The sequence below is a fragment of the Sceloporus occidentalis genome, unplaced genomic scaffold (genome assembly GCF_023333645.1).
Source record: "Sceloporus occidentalis isolate IW3139 unplaced genomic scaffold, rSceOcc1.0.p SCAF_1, whole genome shotgun sequence".
NCBI classification, from domain to species: domain Eukaryota; kingdom Metazoa; phylum Chordata; class Lepidosauria; order Squamata; family Phrynosomatidae; genus Sceloporus; species Sceloporus occidentalis.
In genome coordinates, this window is record NW_028316981.1 from 142,138,060 (window position 1) to 142,155,937 (window position 17,878).

General features: G+C 45.0%; 1 protein-coding gene across 7 annotated transcripts in view; it reads right to left on the minus strand.

Moving 5' to 3' along the window:
- LOC149322342 (kinesin-like protein KIF19) overlaps nt 1-17,878 on the minus strand; it is a 72,796-nt gene that overhangs the window by 6,080 nt on the left and 48,838 nt on the right. For 6 of the 7 annotated variants that reach the window (XM_089539944.1, XM_089539935.1, XM_089539961.1 and 3 more), the window contains 8 exons: nt 7,204-7,326; nt 6,349-6,496; nt 5,700-5,874; nt 5,327-5,525; nt 4,849-5,119; nt 3,143-3,264; nt 2,201-2,355; nt 165-270 (listed from right to left, as the gene is read on the minus strand). In XM_089539944.1, the coding sequence (XP_089396070.1) occupies nt 165-270; nt 2,201-2,355; nt 3,143-3,264; nt 4,849-5,119; nt 5,327-5,525; nt 5,700-5,874; nt 6,349-6,496; nt 7,204-7,326 (1,299 nt within the window). The remainder of the gene's footprint in view (nt 1-164; nt 271-2,200; nt 2,356-3,142; nt 3,265-4,848; nt 5,120-5,326; nt 5,526-5,699; nt 5,875-6,348; nt 6,497-7,203; nt 7,327-17,878) is intronic. The other variant, XM_089539971.1, reaches the window with a different exon arrangement.

Consider the following 17,878-nt stretch of genomic DNA (forward strand, 5'->3'; position numbering starts at 1 on the left):
TTCTCATCTTTCAGCTTAGCATGCTCTTCTGTAAACAAGGTTGTGCTATGTAACTAGAGATCTTTGTGGAACCCTATCCACTAGGAAATACTCTCCCTTAAGTGATTAGGAATGCCCATACATCTCCTTTCTGTCTCAAGCTACTCCTTCCCTATTGTTCACACCTCTTGACTTATCACGCCATTGATATGGATAGGAGGTGGTGTCACTACTGCTGAATTCTTGATTTGCCGGGCCCGAGGACTGGTCTTGAACACTTGAGTTGCTTCACTGTTGAGAAGAGAGACAGAAAGACAGCTTGTTAACAATAGAGCCTGAAGCCTGGGCTGAAAAAATGCTTTAGAAACAGGCACTCATTACTGCTGCAAGACAGTGTAAGATTTTTGTAGGATGTGAGGACAGAAAAACTTTCTCCACCTGTTCTTTAAATCTGAAAATTTTGCTTTCTGGTGTTGTCAGAGTGAGGTTGTTGAAATGTGGTTCCCAACATTGCATCCCCAGATGTTGCTGTACTAAGCTCCCAGAAACACTGACCTTTTGTCCAGGGTTTTTGAGATGTAAAGTTCAACAACACCTGGCGATACAAGTATGGGAACAAATGTTCAAGATGCAAAATGTAGACAGAAAATGGTTTAAAATTTAAACTGACATGCACACACATACCACTTCACTGCAGCTCTCCAGGAGTAACAGATTTCGCACATAGACCGTACATGGTTCTGATGTAGTTCAATATTGCAATGCACAGCTTGCTTGTAAAAGATGTCTGGTTCAGCTCTGCAATTTCTAATTCTGTACTGAAGCTGTCAAAAAGACTCTACTTGGGAAAAGCCAAAGATCCACTATCAGCTCAAAAGTACCAGGCTGGATGGATAACTGGCTGTAGCCATTTACAAACATTGCTGCTGCTGAATGTAATGGGAATAGTTATGACATAAACAACTAAAGGTAAAAGTTTTCCCTTTGACATGATTGTCTAGTCATGTCCAACTATAGGGGGAGGTCCTCTCTCCGTTACTAAGCCAAGGGACCCAGGGTTGTCAAAGATGACTTTGTGGTCATGTGACTAGCATGACTGCATGGAGCACTGTTAACATTCCAACCAAAGTGGTACCTATTTATCTACTTGCACTTTTACATGCTTTCAAACCGCTAGGTTGGCAGAAGCTGGGACTAGTGATTGGAGCTCATTCCATCCTGTGGCACTTGGGTCTCGAACTGCCGACCTGCTGACCTCATGTTCGTCAGAGTCACCATTTTTACTGCTGAGCCACCTCATAAACAACTAGCAAAGCTAAAATTATACCTTTAGATTACAATATAGTTTTAAATTCATATAGTTTCATGTGATTAAAGTAAAAATGTGGTAAGATACGATGTTTTAAAAGAAAAGCAATTTTTAAAAAAGCAAAACCCTAAAGCCTCTCCTTTTTCTTTCCACTGAACCTTGCCCCCTTTATGCCATCTCTTCTGCTGAGTTCCAGGGTTTTAATGGAACACAGGTGAAGGTCACAGCCAATGTTTGCCAAAAGGCAAACATTTGGGGAGCAGTGGTGTTACCTCCCCTAAGGTTGTAATCTGGTGTGGTTTGGACCCCTGCACCCCCATAACAACATCCCTGGTCAGATGCTTTAGCTATGCTGTTGGCAGGAGTTCAGACCAATGGCGCTTGAGATGCCTTCCAACATTACGAGTCTATAAGAACAGAAATTTTTGTGTGCACTGTGTATTCTCATCTTTCTGAGCCATTTTACACCCCCCTCCCCAACTAACTTGTTCTTTCCCTGAAGCATCTCTGGTACCAGTAAACCTTTCCAGCTGATGATATCAAAAATGTCTTCTTACCATGAACATCTGTTTTAAGACCTTCATGGAGACCCACATTCATTCATTCATTCATTCATTCATTCATTCACTCACTTAGTTAGCTTTAGCTGTGGATATCTTTTTCAGCAGCACCTGTTTGACACAACTTATTGGCTCTTCAGCCAAAGCCTAGAAATAAAATGGTGGTTCCTCCCTGCCCCCCTCCACCACCCCTGGGTAATCAGCAATTGATTCTGCCTGAGAGGCGTAAATCTCCACAAAGTTGTTTAAAACAACTATTCAGTAATCTCAAATAAGCATAATTTTTAAATGCTGGAGTGAATGTTCTGTAGCCCAAGTCACACACTTGTTAGAGGTATCAGATGGATTTTACCTTTCCATTTCTGGAACAAGGGGTGGGAGAGTGCCCCTTCGAGAACCTCGCCATGGTTGCTGTTGATTCTCAGAGCCCAATGTCCTTACACTCTCTTGGTCAGAGTCCAAGATACTTTCTGCTGGGAGCGTGGGGAGCTTTGGCACAGATGTATCCTGAAGGATAAACAGCACACATGTTGTGAAAAATGTGCACCTGTAGGCAAAAGCAATGCAGCAAAGCAAAACGGCAACAGCAGCAGTAGCCCAAAGTTCAGCTTCTCTGGTCTTGAAATTTTATTATTTTTATGCCCTCTTTAGTTTACACAAATGTAATGATGTGCCCAAAAATAAAAGTTGGTGTGGGGCAGTTAAGCTTTGAATTCCATTGACACTGAATAGGCCAGATAAACACAAAGACTAATTGCTCAGTCCCATTCCCAATGAAAGTGATCACAGCCCTCAAGAAGAATGACTGAACAGTTATTAAACCAAGCAATTGGACTGGTTGGGGGTTTCTATTGAGAACATCTCATTAATACTTTAACCTGATTGGCTTGAAAAAACCAATCAGGACAAAACAAAGAATTTGGGAAAGTGGTCCTTTTGAAAGGTTCACCTCATTAAATAGTGCATGAGGGTTTGTGTTTAGAAATATGTTTGCAACAGTGTTAGAGAGAAATACATGAGCAGTAATAACCAGGAAGAAGAAAAACCAGAGTAGGTAGAACACAATGCAAAAGACGTGATGGGAGGTGGAGTTTTGGGGGGCTCTTAATAAGAAAAAACAGTCATGGCCTAAGAATTTTGCCTTAAAAGGTAAAGCCAAGATAGGCATTTCCTGCATATTAGTCTAGGTCTCTGCTATATGCAGATACTGTGATCTGGGGAATGAAATAAGTAAGTAGTGGATTTTGCTCTAGATTATGAACAAAGGACTTCAGATGCAATGATAGTATGGTACCTTGAGAGCCCTAGCAGCTACATTGTCTAGAGCAGTGACCCGCTCTAAGCCACCTTCTTCCAAGTCTTGCAGGTAAGCTTGATACAGTTCTTCAAGGTGGGATGGCACCAACAGCTGAGACTCTGGCATGATCAGAGAAGACAAGAAAGAGATACATGCTGGAACAGTAAGTGTCCCATACAGGTTTCACAGTTCTGGTCTGCAAATGAGTCTATGGCCCCCATACAACCATTAGCAAAATAAGTCAGAGACTCCTATTTGAAATGCATCAGCAAAGTCCACTAAAGGCCTTCAGTGAGTGACTGTGTATGTTTCAGCTACATCAACATCAGACTGAGGCACGGCATCAAATCTCAAGACAGCAGCACTGGATTAGATCACAGAATTAGGATGCAAAATGCCTCTGAACCCTTGAGTCAGTAATGAGCTGGATGAGGAAAAACAAATTCAAGCTGAATCCAGAGAAAATGGAGGTACTTGCCATAGGTTCCTTGGGTCCGGGGAGGGAAATCTGTCCACCTCTCTTTGATGGGGTCACACTTCCCCTGAAGGATGAAGTTCGCAGTTTGGGAGTACTTCTGGATCCATCTCTACGTTTATCATCTCAAGTGGATGCGACGGCCAGAAGTGCTTGGTACCAACTTCAGTTGATACGCCAACTGCGACCCTACCTCAACTGAAAGGACCTTGAAGCTGCAGTGCAGGCTCTGGGAATCTCTCGTCTTGACTTCTGCAATGCACTCTACATGGGGCTACCCTTGTATCAAGTTCGGAAGCTTCAATTAGTGAAAAATGCAACAGCCAGGTTGGTCACTAGTTCTTCGAGACTTGATCATATAACACCCATTTTGAAAGATCTACACTGGCTCCCAATTAGCTTCCGGACACAATACAAGGTGTTGGTCATTACCTTTAAAGCCCTACATGGCTTGGGTCCGAGTTACTTACGGGAACGCATCTTCCTATACAATCCGCCCCGCACTCTTAGAACAAGTGAGAAGAATTTGTCAGAGATACCATCATCCAAACATGTTTCTACTTTCCTAAAGGCATTCAGCATAGCTGCCCCTAGACTTTGGAATGGACTCCCACGAGACCCGCCTTGTTACATCCTTAGAAATCTTTAAGAAGGCGGTAAAGACAGAGCTCTTCCGCCGTGCTTATCCTCCTGACCTCCTATGAAGATCACTACTATGGAACGAGACCAGCTGACCCTGTGATTGATTGATGTTAATGTTTTTAGATTCTTATGCTTTTATGTTTTTATTTTTTTTACTGTGGTTTTAATGGTACAGTAACTAATGCTGCAATATTGTAATTGTAATTTTAACCTTGCTGTGATCCCGCTTCGATCTATTGGGAGAGGCGGGAAGATAGAAATAAAAATTATTATTATTATTATTATTATTATTATTATTATTATTATTATTATTATCATGGCTGTGCACAAGGGTAGCCTCAACTGAAAGGGGTGGGAGAATGTGGCTCCATGCTGTGCTTTAAAATGCTTCAGGCAGACATTCTGTAGGAGTCGGTTTCTACACTAATATCTCTCTCTGAGACACATATCCCATTGGCATTAAGTGCAAGAGGTGGAAAATGCAGCTTTCTTCTGTACTGTACTGATTCAGAGTGTGGATGTAGCTTTTTAAATACAAGAGGAAGATGATCACATGTGTCTACACTGAGCAACGGTGGGGTCATACCATGAATTATCTTTCGCTGTTCATGGATGATGCGATGGCAAAGGCCGTGATGGCGTTCAAAGCGGCGCACAGTTCGTTCTTGGTGGCGGATGAGGTTGTCCTTGAGCAGGGAACCGGACTGAATGGCTGTGTTCTCCACCTCCAGCTCATGGACTTTACACAGGAGGCTCAGAACCTCCCGTTGTTCCTCTGAGCTAATGCGCCATGGCAAGGCCTCTTCTAGTCGGTGACCACGCTGCCGAACTTCCCAGAACCGCTTCTCTAGCTCTGCCTGTCACAAGAAAGAGTCACAGAAGTTCACAGGACCAGTAAAGAAGCAGAGGTTGTGCTAGAGGACATCTCCTGACCCACAAAGTGCTCCACCCGACTGATAGTTCTCTTTCCTTATGATTATAAACCCAGTGCAGCTATCTACCCACCCTCCACCACTTCCTATTGTGGCTGATATCCCTCAATCAATCTCCTTGGATTTTTACACCTTCTGCTTATGTAGTTTATCCTGCTCTCCCAGGAGAGTGGTGATGTGCTCCCGAGCTAATGTCACTTCCTGTGGCTCTGGTACATCTGATAGGTCATCACCAGTGTCAGAGTCCTTCTCGCTTTCCTCTTTGGTATAGCTCTCTTTCCTCTGTTCCTCTCGCCATTTCTGAGCCCGACGGGCCTTCTCCTGCTCCCAGCTATAGTACAGTGGAGGGTAAGGGTGGAAATTGGAGAGAAGGAAGGCGGAATGAACATAGGGAACATATTAGGATCAAGAAACTGTCAAGTCATGGCAGCCTCGACTCCCTGTGCTGGTGGACAGTATATTGGGCATTCCAAAGAACTTGTGAATACACTGGATCCGTGCTTACTCAGCAATGATAAGTAGATGGCGTGAACTCTCGATCTGGGTCTCCATGTAATTATTCTCCAGCTCCATAAGGTGGCGGCGTACATCCATCTGCTCTCTGAAGGTGCTGATGAGCTGTTCTCGCAGCTGGTCCATCTCCTGTTTCTCAAAGGGGTTTCCATGGAGCTGAACTTCAGCTATGATACAAGGGGTGGAGACAAAATGTTGGACTGATGCAAGACGTCCAGTCAAAATATTGAAAAAGAGAGAAAAGGCTGCAGAACATACTACAAAATAGCTGCAGAACTCCCAGAATAACACTTGTAAGGGTAGAGTGGCAAACAATTTAACATAGGAATGTAAGTCTGATAGATCAGACCCATGACCTACCTGATCTAGTTGCCTGCTTTCTTCCTGTGGCCAGCCAGATGCTACTGGGAAGCTAATCAGAAGGTCATGAGTGCTAAAGCTACTCCCCCCCCGCCCCATTTGTAACCTTCAGCAACTAGTATTCACGGAAGCATACTGTCTCTGATATGGGAGGTAATATGCAGCAAATATGACTAGCAGCCATTAACAGCCTTCTTCTCCTTGGATTTGCTTAATCTTCTAAGTGTTTATGTCTATGGCATGACAGCAACACCATTCATACCCTGGAGGGTTCTTCCTACCTTGAATACTGCGGATGTCAGTCCGTGCGGCCCGTGGCTCTCGTTGTTCAATCTTGCGTTGGAGTCGGTGAATCTCATTCCGCAAATCAGCAATGATACTTGTGTACTGCGCAATGTGGTAAGAGACGTTAAGAAGATTGCGCTTTACCTGCCAAGGCAAAAAGACAGGGGTGGGTGTGGTATGAATGTCAGAAGGGCACAGAAATTGCAACCTCCAGTGTTATTTATATAAGGATTTTTGTTGCCCTTCTAGAGCTTATGCCACGCAGTGAGGTTTACAATAATTAAAATAAAATGTAACTTTCTCCAAAAAGTACAGTATGATCAAACAGAGGCAAGTTCAGGAGATAAAGCAAAGACTTTGGAAAGTTTCTATACAGGAAAATAAAGGCTTGCTCAAATTAAAAAGTGATCCCTGCCAACTAAGTTAGGACAAGGCCTGGGTCTTAGAACAGGGGTGGAGAACCATTTTGTTGTGTGGAGGGGAGGAAAGACACCCAGCTGCCAGCAGTTCCTGGGATTGGCTAGAGCATTACATTACTTGACTGCTTAAGGAACTGCTATCAGGGGGCCATACTTCCTGCAGTGTACCCCTTTCAGCTTGTACTGGAAGAGAAGAAGTGAGATGCCAACAGAGCAGAACAAGACTCTTGTTTTATTACTTCCAAGTTCTGGCATTTAGGAGCCTGATATTATTATAGGGATGATAAACAGGGCTTGGAGGACAGAAGGATTGGTTTGAGTCAAGCAGAACAACTAGGCTGCCCACCTAATGCACGGTGTAAGGGAGAGATCAGAATTCTAGACAAGCTGTAAGAATAGGTGGAGAAAGGAGCAGGGGCTACAGGATAATACCGTGGTGCGGATACTCTTGGCACGCTCAGCGTAGGTCAGGGTGCTGCGCGACTCTTCAAAGGCACTGCTGGCAGGGCTGATGTGAGCAATCATCACTGTCCGGCTGTTCCCCCCCAGTGAATCCTGAGGTAAGAAAGCAAGATGGCTGCACTGAAGTGTTCTGAAAATGTCAGCAGCTGACACAGAGGAAGGAAGAACCAACTGGGTCAGGAAAAACACATAGGCACTGATCCCCAACTCAGGCTCTGGCACCAAGCCTGATCAGGGCAGATGGAAGCCTCATGAGGCAGAACACTCCAAACTGAGATCCCTCAGTTGAATAGGGCATCCCCTGACACACACACACCCTCAGCATTTACTCCAGGGGCATCATCCTTCCTGTGCTCTCTGATTAGTGCAGCCAATCTATAAAGTCGGAGTTGGATGAGAAGTGATAAGAGTGCCAAGCTCTAGTTTAGAGAACAACCCCTTTAAGACCTTCAGAAACGGTGTAGAAACTTAAAGATGGTCACCTGGGGGCGGGCTGGAGTCGCCTGTTTTTGTTGCTGAGGGACACTGCAGCAGCCAAACCGCATTGGCCTCCCTCTGCACCAAAAAGAATCTGCTAAAAGCAGGTTCTTTTTGGTGCTCCCAGTGGATGCCATGAGTGTGCCATTGGCGCACGGGCACACATCAATGACGCAAGCACAGCGCCGCGATGTGTGGACGCTGCACCACACTTGCACCATCATGACAGCCCCCATGTGGATGGGAGGCTGCCATGATGGCACCGTCACCGCATGATAGGGCTCAGGACCATGTGGTTGCTCCGCAATCCCAATCCCTAAAATCGGCCCCAGACTGCCACTTTTTGGCAGTCTGTACTGGGCACTGGACTAAGAGGGATAACTTGCACACCTACAGGTTTGGAATCTAGGGCAAAACTACAGGCTGTATTAAATATGTAGCATGCAGTTGAGCCTTAAATACTTCATTTCTTCAAAGTAAGTACAGGCAGGCTTAAACCTTCCATCCCATCTATTTTCTCTCTCTTAAATACTTTTTTTTTCTTTTTTAGCCTCCACACATGGGATGGGAAGAATTTAAGAGAGAAAAAATGAACTTAGGGGAAAGTTTACTACACCTAGTAGACACATGCCATAGTCTGATTCTGATCAGACCTGCATGTGCTTACTTCAAAGACAGAAAGTAATGAAGGGTCAACAACACACTATATTTAATATAGGGGCAGTTTAGCCCTTGCAGGTGTGCTAGGTGTCTGCTTGGAGCTATTCATGATTCTGCAACTACAGGCTGACAAGGGTAGTTAAGCATCCATCAGGCTTCAAGGGCCCCTGGTCATGCTGTACCAAATGTGTATGTGCGTGCGTGTGTGTGTGTGTGTGTGTGCAGGAGAACAGGAATGCCTTTTTAAAAATCAATATGCAGGTGACACCTAGATCTACTACTCTTGTCCACCCCAGTTCAAGGAGGCTTTAAATCAATGTCTGTCATAGGGAATGGACTGGATGAGAGCAAACAAACTGAAACTTAATCCAGACAAGACAAAGGTGCTCCTGGTCAATCTAAATGCAGATCAGGGAATGGGATTCCGCCTGTGTTAGATGGGGGTTACATTCTCCCTGAAGACACAGGTTTGCAGTTTGGGTGTACTCCTGGACTCAGCTTTGAACCTGGAGGCACAGGTTTCTGTGGCAGCCCAGAGCACCTTTGCACATATAAAGCTTGTGTACCAACTGTGCCTGTTCCTTGAGATGCTGGATCTGGCCATGGTTGTACATGCCTTAATTATTTGGATTACTGTAATTTAAGGTTCAACTGCATGCTACATATTTAATACATTATAGCTCTATATGGGGCTGCCTTTGAAGAATGTTCAGAAACTTCAGCTAAGAGTGGTAACTGGGACAGGTTAAAGGGACCATACTATTCCCCTGTTAAAACAACTCCACTGGTAGCCAGTTTGCTTTCCGGCACAATTTAAAGTGCTGGCTATGACCTATGAAGCCTATATTGCTCAGATCAAGGCTATCTTGGCAAGCTGTATCTCCCTGTATGTGTCTGCTTGGGTCCTGAGATCATCGGGAGAGGCATTTCTCTCAGTCCCACTACCTTCACAAACACAGTTGGAGGGGACGTGAGAGAGGGCCTTCTTGGTGGCTGTCCCTAGTCTCTGGGAAGCCTAGACTTCCCAGGAAGGCCAGAAGGATAGGTTGTTTACCTGTAACTGTAGTTCTTTGAGTGGTCATCTGTGAATTCACACAAATGGGTTATCCTGCGCCAGCGCAGAGCACATTCAGAATCTTTCTAGAACTATTACCAGCTTTTTGGTGGTAGCCCTGCCCACTCTCCAACTGCCTTATTGGTTCTCTTTCCACCTAAACCCCCAGTTCCCTGGATGCCAAAGCAGCAGCCCAGGAGCTAATGAGAGAAAGGACACAATGAGGGGAGGATGGGCGGGTTTGTGTGAATTCACAGATGATAATTTGAAGAACTACAGTTACAGATAAGCAATCTGTCCTTCTACTTTGTGGTCTGTGAATCACATCAATGGGTTAAGACTAGTAAGCTGTAGCCATATGAGGAGGGAGCGTCATGCCACACATCAGAAGGGCACATTGTTCCCAAACAGAATCACTGTTTGTGAATCTGAGCCAAAGAACATCAAGACACAAGAATGAGTAGTTTCGACCATGTAATGACTCTGCAGATGTTAAGCAGTGAAATTCAATATAGAGATGAAGTTGAAATAGCAACAGGCAGAAAAACAGGCTTGCCTGCTAACTCATATGTTGCATAGATAATTGCTTAACCCCAGTGACAGAGACACTTTGGAGGTACTATCCCACGCCTACTCTGTAGATGAGTGTTCTGGAGCAGAACACCCTACAACATCCAAACAGTTAAAGAAAATTGGAAGAGAAATGTCCTGCTTAAAATGGGCAGGAAACAAGATAATCAATAAAAAGAAACCTCAGGCTTACACAAGCAGAGGTCAGACCCCTCACAAAATGTATAGCATTATAGTTTTGTTGGCAACAGTGACCTCCAACATAAAGCTATCCAGTAAGTACTGGATGTGAAGGCAGAAGAAGCTATCAACTGGAAGCGCTTATTGGACTAGTAGAAAAATACTGAAAATAGGAGACAGTATTGTGTACAAAAGCTTCTTGGCCCAATATGAAAAACACACTGCACCTGAAAGGTTAGGAAGCCTGCAGCAATGTAAAATTGTGCAACTCATGGTTTCAACAATCAAAAAGGGCTACCAAGTCCTCAAAAGTGAAGGTACAGCTATAAAGAGACGCTTAACATAGGACAGGGACAGTCACACGATAAAGCCACTTGAAATCAGTATATGAGATATGGTGGCATCAACAGATAGATCCTACAAAATACAAAAGTACTTTAAGGACTACCGTATATACTCGACTATAAGTCGACCACATGTATAAGTCGAGGGCAGGTTTGGGGGGCAAAATTATGGATTTTGATATGCCCCATGGATAAGTTGAGGGTAAAACTTGGGGCCACATAAGAAAGGATCTAAAGGATGAAGCAAAAGAAAGCAATGCCAAAGAACTTACAAAATTCCAGAAGGTATAACTATTTGTACTCATCCTAAAAGCTGGATAGATGAGAGAATAGAGGAAGGCCAGTGCTTCCAGGACAGATTATACCTTGCTTTTCACCAGTGCATGGTTCCTTTTTTAAAATTAAAAAAGTACAGTACTAACATTGAACCATGGATAAGTCAACCTCTGTTTTTGGGGTCAATTTTTTGACTAAAATTTCTATACTTATGCATGAGTATATACAGTAAATGTCCTTATTATCATAGAGAATGAAGCAAACAAAATCTGAGATGGCTAAGTTCGACCAGCAAAGAAAAACATAGACAGATTGTCCACACGATAGATGTGATTAATTGAAGGGCTCAACAATTCATCCTATCACAGCGAGTCTAAATGGCCTGGATCTGGAGAAGACCTTCAGTAAGAAATTCTGGAATTATGCTGGAGAGGCATAACTCAATCACCTGGTCATTGGAGTGGAGGAAATAATACCTTGCCCAGTGTCATCAAAGTGCAGTCAATACACTGGTGACAAGATAGGAACAGTGAGAAGAGTAGGAGATAGAACTCACGTGACAAACAAGACATTCTGCACCTAAAAAGCATAATGCTCCAGGACTGCCAGCATGAAAATCAGCATGGTTTGCTGAAATGTTGCAAATGTTGCAGGAACAAGTATAGTGATCCAGTGTCTAGAAGACTAACCATGCCATTACAAAAAAACAAAGAGAGTCAACACCATCAAAGGTGAAAAACATCCCAAGTAGTATCTGAAAATTCTTTACATTGCCTCCATACAGATTGAAGGACAGTACCAAAGGGTGATCCTCGGTAGTGAGGAACTAACCAGCTGCGTTGTTCTTGGGAGAACTGGAAAATATAATCAACTATGCGTCTCTAGTACAGATGGATAATCATGTATGGCTAAAAGGGAAAGTACTGAATGAGTTGTCCTCCGCATGAAAATACCAAACTGTTAGGAGCATAGGATTGTACTGACATTGGGTGTTGGTATAGATGATGGGCTCACATCAGTTGGAGACCAATGGGTTATATTCCTTCTGTCTGGATGGAGATGAATGGTACCAACATCTCAAAGGAGGGGTGAAATGGTTATCTATTCACGTAGAAGGTATCAAATGAGTAGCCCTCGGATTCAAGGGAGCAATCAACCATGGTGACTCCATACGAAGAAAACTTGGTTACAATAAGCAACCCTTGTCCCATGTAGAGCCATATGGAGGAAGTAGGTTCTTCATCAGTTTCATTTATATGGAACTAGAGACAGTATCTGTACAGTGGGAATAGACACATCCTCTGATACGTATCAAGGGAATGACAGTAGAGCCCTTCAGTATAGAGGGAACAAGTACGTCCTCAGAGCAGTCTGTACAGAGCAAGCGATGGTACCCAACCTTGGCAGTGAAGGAGCATAACAACAGCAGCAATGTCTGTACGAATTGTGTAAATGTACTGCCCCTTGGTATGGATGGAGCAACCATGTCCTCAATTTGACTGTCTAGAGTGAGTGACAACACCGGTCCTCAGTACAGAGGGAATAATCACATCCTCAGAGAGGTACAGAGAGGCATCAGATTCAGAGAGGCCTTGGTACAGAGAGGCCTTGGTATATAGAGGCTTTGGAGTCAGAGGGGCCTCGGTACATAGAGGCCTTGAATCCAGAAATGCCTTGGATCCAGAGAGGCCTTGGTACAGAGATGGTACTGGCCCTCAATATGGAGGAAGCAACCACATTCTTGGATTTGTCTGTATGAAGCAAGACATGGTACCAATGATAAACCCTTGGTATTGAGGGGGGAAGTTCATCTGATTCCTTCTTTTCAGAGTGAAGAAATGATACCAGCAATGGGCCCTTAACAATCTACTCCTCATTATCACAATTGACCTATGCCAAAAAGAAAAGGCGAGGGAATCACGGTGTTCCTCTCAAAGTATGAATGAAGAATGAAGAAATAACCACCAAAATGCAAGAATGATCCTGTCAAGTGGAGAATTTAAAGTCTGACAGGAAAAAAGAAACTCTGAAGTGTTCCTCGGACACTGCTGCTGTGGTGGACAAAAAGGAACTGAGAGTTTAGGTGAGAAGAGAGCCAATAAGGTGGGAGGAAGCTCTAGAAAGTTTCTGAATGAGTTCTGTGCAGGATAACCGATTTGTGTGATTTAGGGAGACCATGAAGAAGAACAGTCCCCTCCCTGCTGTCCTTCTGATGACAGGCAAAAACCTTTTTTATTTCAACAGAAATATCAGAATAACAGAAAGTTTTAAAAGACAAGTTAGGGGGTGCAGTATTGTTTTAAACTGAACTGTTTTTAACAGCTTTTTAATTCTTTTAATTGCATTTTATTCTTTTAACTAGAGATTTCGAGTATTTTAATATTGTGACTAGTTTAATTTTATTTTAATGTGCACTTTATGTTTTAACTGTATTGCTCTTTTATACTGTAAGCCACCTTGAGTCCCAATTTGGGAGGAAGGTGGGATAAACATTAAATAAATCAATCAATAATAACTTATTGATTCCACCTTCCCACCAATATGGCAATCATGACTAACAATAGTATAATAACAAAAACAAACAAACAAACATAAAAGAAACCAAACAATTAACAATTAAAGGCACATCAACAAAAACAACTGAACAGAACCTAACCACATAAACTTTCCTCCTTCAGTAGCAACTCAGTTTAAATGTCCAATGCCAGTGTCAAAAAAATAAATAAATGTCTGTGCTTCTAGCAGATGGACAACACGGAGTCCCAAAGCCTGGGAAAAGCCACCAAGAAAATGCTCTTACAGACATGCCTCTGAAAGTGGTGCGACTAACAGAGCCTTCCCTGAAAATCTTAGAACCTGAGCAAGTTTTTGTGAGAGAATGTGGTCTTCCAAACAGTAATATAGAACTTTATAGGTCATGATTGTTCTCTAAATTGCTAGTTTACTGAGATGGTACCCACAAATTAATATATAATAGGGGAATTTTAATAGCTCAAATTAATAGCAGTGAGAGGACTCTGGGTAACTTCAAAGAGTCAGGTTGCCAGCCTGTGTTTAACAGGTCCAAGAACTAGAACTCTCAGAGTGCACAGTGCAATTTAGTTTTATTGATTAGCAGCAATGGGGAGAAGGACAGGTTGCTCACCTGTAGCTGTGTTTCTTCAAGTGGTCATCTGCGAATTCACACCAATGGGTTTTATTCTGCACCTGCACAGCAATACTTGGAACTTTCTAGAATCTCTGGGCAGAAAATAGTTTGCAACTTTCTGCAACTTTTTGCGGTAGCTCCACCCACCGCTATATAAGGCCCCTAGCAGTCCTGCTCTCTTCAGTTCCGAATGAGCCGCAAGCGCAGTAGTGAATTTAGCTAAGAGCCAGACACTGAGGGGAGGATGGGTGGGTTTGTGTGAATTCACAGATGACCACTCGAAGAAACACAGCTACAGGTGAGCAACCTGTCCTTCTTCATAGAATCATAGAATCGTAGAGTTGGAAGAGACCACTAGGGCCATCCAGTCCAACCCCCTGCCATGCAGGAAATCCAGATCAAAGCATCCCTGACAGATGGCCATCCAGCCTCCGAGGAAGTGCATTCCACTGCCGAACAGCCCTTACTGTCAGGAAGTTCCTCCTAATGTTCAGGTGGAATCTCTTTTCCTGTAGCTTGCATCCATTGTTCCGGGTCCTGTTCTCTGGAGCAGCAGAAAACAAGCTTGCTCCCTCCTCAATATGACATCCTTTCAAATATTTAAACAGGGCTATCATATCACCTCTTAACCTTCTTTTCTCCAGGCTAAACATCCCCAGCTCCCTAAGTCGTTCCTCATAGGGCATGGTTTCCAGACCCTTCACCATTTTTGTCGCCCTCCTTTGGACACGCTCCAGTTTCTCAATGTCCTTTTTGAATTGTGGCGCCCAGAACTGGACACAATATTCTAGGTGGGGCCTGACCAAAGCAGAATACAGTGGCACTATTACTTCTCTTGATCTAGACACTATACTTCTATTGATGCAGCCTAAAATAGCATTGGCTATTCTTCTTCGTGGTCTCTGCGAATCACACAAATGGGTATAGATTAGCAAGCTGTAGTCAGCGGAGGAGGGAGTGTCAACAACATGAGTAATTATAAGTCACTATAAATATGACAATAATCATAATAAAGGTTGAATCAAACAAACATACTGTGATTTATTATTTCAACAGGTTCAGTGAAAGGCAGAGAGTAACACTGCCCTCCCAAAGGCTGCTTCTTGTATGGCCCTGGTATCTAGCCTGTAGTGTCTGATAAAAGTCAGTGCTTGGGACCAGACAGCGGCCTTGCAAACGTCCTCCAAAGAGATACCAGTTAGAAATGTGGAGGACGTTGCTACCGCCCGTGTTGCATGGGCTCGAACCCGACAATGTCCTGGTTGATGTGAAATGCAGACACTACCTTAGGTAGGAAGGTAATGTCGGTACGGAGGACCACTTTGTCTTTATGAAAGCGCAGGAAGGGCTGGTCAGCCCGTAGAGCACATAGCTCGCCTGTGCAACGTGCCAACGTAATGGCCACTAAAAAGGCTGTTTTCCATGTCACGAGCCTCAAGTCCGTGGTAGCCATGGGCTCGAAAGGTTTAGAAGCTAGTCGGCCCAAGACTAAGTCCAAGTTCCATGCTGGTGCTGGACTCGAAACCGGAGGGTGGAGGTTGTTGAACCCCTTAAGGAACCTCTTTATAAGGGGGTCGCCAAACAGGGATGGTTTACCCTTGAACAAGTAGTGGGAGGAGATTGCAGAGAGGTAACATTTTATAGAACTCAAACAAAGTCCCGAATCCGACAGGGTCATGAGGAAGTCCAGGACTGTCGGGATGGAGATTTGAGAGGGAAGGATGGTCCTATCCCGTAAGAACACAAGAAACCTGGCCCATTTATATCTGTAAGACTTTTGTGTAGCCGGTTTCTGGGCCGCGAGCAAGACCTCGCGGACGATAGCGGGTAGTGTTGTCAGCACTGTATCCTCCATGCCACCAATGGGAGCGAGTGTATCTCGGGGTGGAGAATTTGGCTGGCGTGCAGTGACAGCAGATCCGGCCAGTGGTCGAGTCGGAGGTAGTCCCGTGCAAGCCAGAGAAGAGGAGCAAACCATGGCTGTCTGGGCCACCACGGAGTGACCAGGATCGCATTCGAGTGGTCTGCCAACATTTTCGAGAGCACTCTTGTGATGAGTGGAAATGGGGGAAAGGCGTACAGTAATCCCTGAGTCCATTTGAATTGGAAGGCATCTCCCCTCGAGCCCGAAGCTCGGGTTCGTGAGCAAAAGACCGGCCTGTGAGTGTTGAGATGGGTGGCAAACAGGTCCATTAATGGTGATCCCCAGAGGGAGAACAGATGGTTGGCCACGTCTGGATGTAATCTCTATTCGTGGCAAGTTGTGGGCGATCTGCTGAGCTGACCTGCCAGAACGTTTTGATCTCCAGGCAGATGGATGCATTGGAGCAAGATCTCGTGGAGGATGCACCACTCCCAGATGCGAAGCGTGACCGATAGCAGTGTCATCGACTTCGTGCCGTCTTGCTTGTTCAAGTAATACATCATGGTGGTGTTGTCCGTGAGCAGAAGAACCACTCTTTTGGCAAGAACGGTCTGGAAGGCCCTGAGTGCTTTTTCCACGGCTAGCATTTCTAGTACGTTGATGTGTAGGGCTGCCTCCGTGGGTGTCCATCTGTCCTTTATCGTGAAGTCTAGAGTGTGAGCGCCCCAACCTTGAAGAGAAGCATCTGTGGTAAGCGTGACGTCCGGCTGGGGAGGGAGGAAGTGCATGCCCGAGCAGACGTTGTTGGGCTGGAGCCACCACCGTAGAGACCTTTGTACCTTTCTCGGGATGGTGAGCATCTTGGAGGGGGAGTCCATCACGGGATCGAACACGGACAGGAACCAGGATTGAAGAGGCCTGAGACAGAGTCTTGCCCATGGAGTAACGAAAGTGGTAGAGGCTAAATGTCCCATTGCAATTTGGATGTGCCGAGCTTGTAGTCGTCTGTAGCGGATACAGGGCGAGATTGCCTGACAGAGGGCTTGGAATCTCGTCTGTGGAAGGAATGCCTTCTGTTGTACTGAATCCAATGTGGTACCTATGAAGTCCATGCGTTTGGCAGGGGTCAGGTTCGATTTCTCGAAGTTGACCTGGAGGCCCAAGGCAGTAAGGAGAGAGAGGGAGAACTGGACGTCTTTGAGGAGTGTCTCCCGGGACGGTGCAGTGAAGAGCCTGTCGTCTAGGTATGGGAAGACCGTAATGCCTCTTTGTCGTAGGTATGCTACCATGGGCACCATGCACTTTGTGAACACCTGTGGGGCTGTGGAGAGTCCGAACGGGAGAACCTTGTATTGGAATATCTTGGACCCAACGGCGAACGCGAGGAACCTGCGATGATCCTCTCGAATGGAAATGTGAAAATATGCGTCCTTCAAATCGAGTGTCACGAACCAGGTGTCTTTCTGTAAAAGTGGCAAAATAGAAGAAAGAGTTACCATTCAGAAACGCTTGCAAACGATAAAGGCGTTCAGGCCTCGTAAGTCCATTATGGGTCTAAGACCAGAGTCCTTCTTTGGGACAGTGAAATATCTGGAGAAAAAGCAATATCGAGCCCGAGAAGAGTCTACGGGTTCGATGGCGCCTTTTAGTAAAAGGGTGCGCACTTCGTCGAGAAGGGTGTCCGAGGGGACGGTGGAAATCAGGGCTCCGGTGGGAGGGAGCTCAGAAAACTCAAGGGCATAACCCCTACGGACGATGGTAAGTGCCCAAGAGTCCGTTGTGATAGATGCCCAGGTGTTAAAGAAGGGTCTTAATCTATCACCAAAAGTGACGACGAGGTGCACAGGGGGGCTTCAGAACCTCCTTTTTCCTCGGGGGTCCTTCTTCTCGTAGCCCTGTTGAGATCTGGGCTGCGACGGCTGTCGTCGGTTGGGAGGAGCTGAAGGTGAGTGAGAGGGGCGAGCCTGGGAGGCCCTGTCTGGTTGGTAAGCCCGGTCTTGCGGCTGGTAACGGTACTGAGTTGAGGGGTGCCAGGGGCGGTGTGTACCGTATCTTGGTCACAACGATTTTGA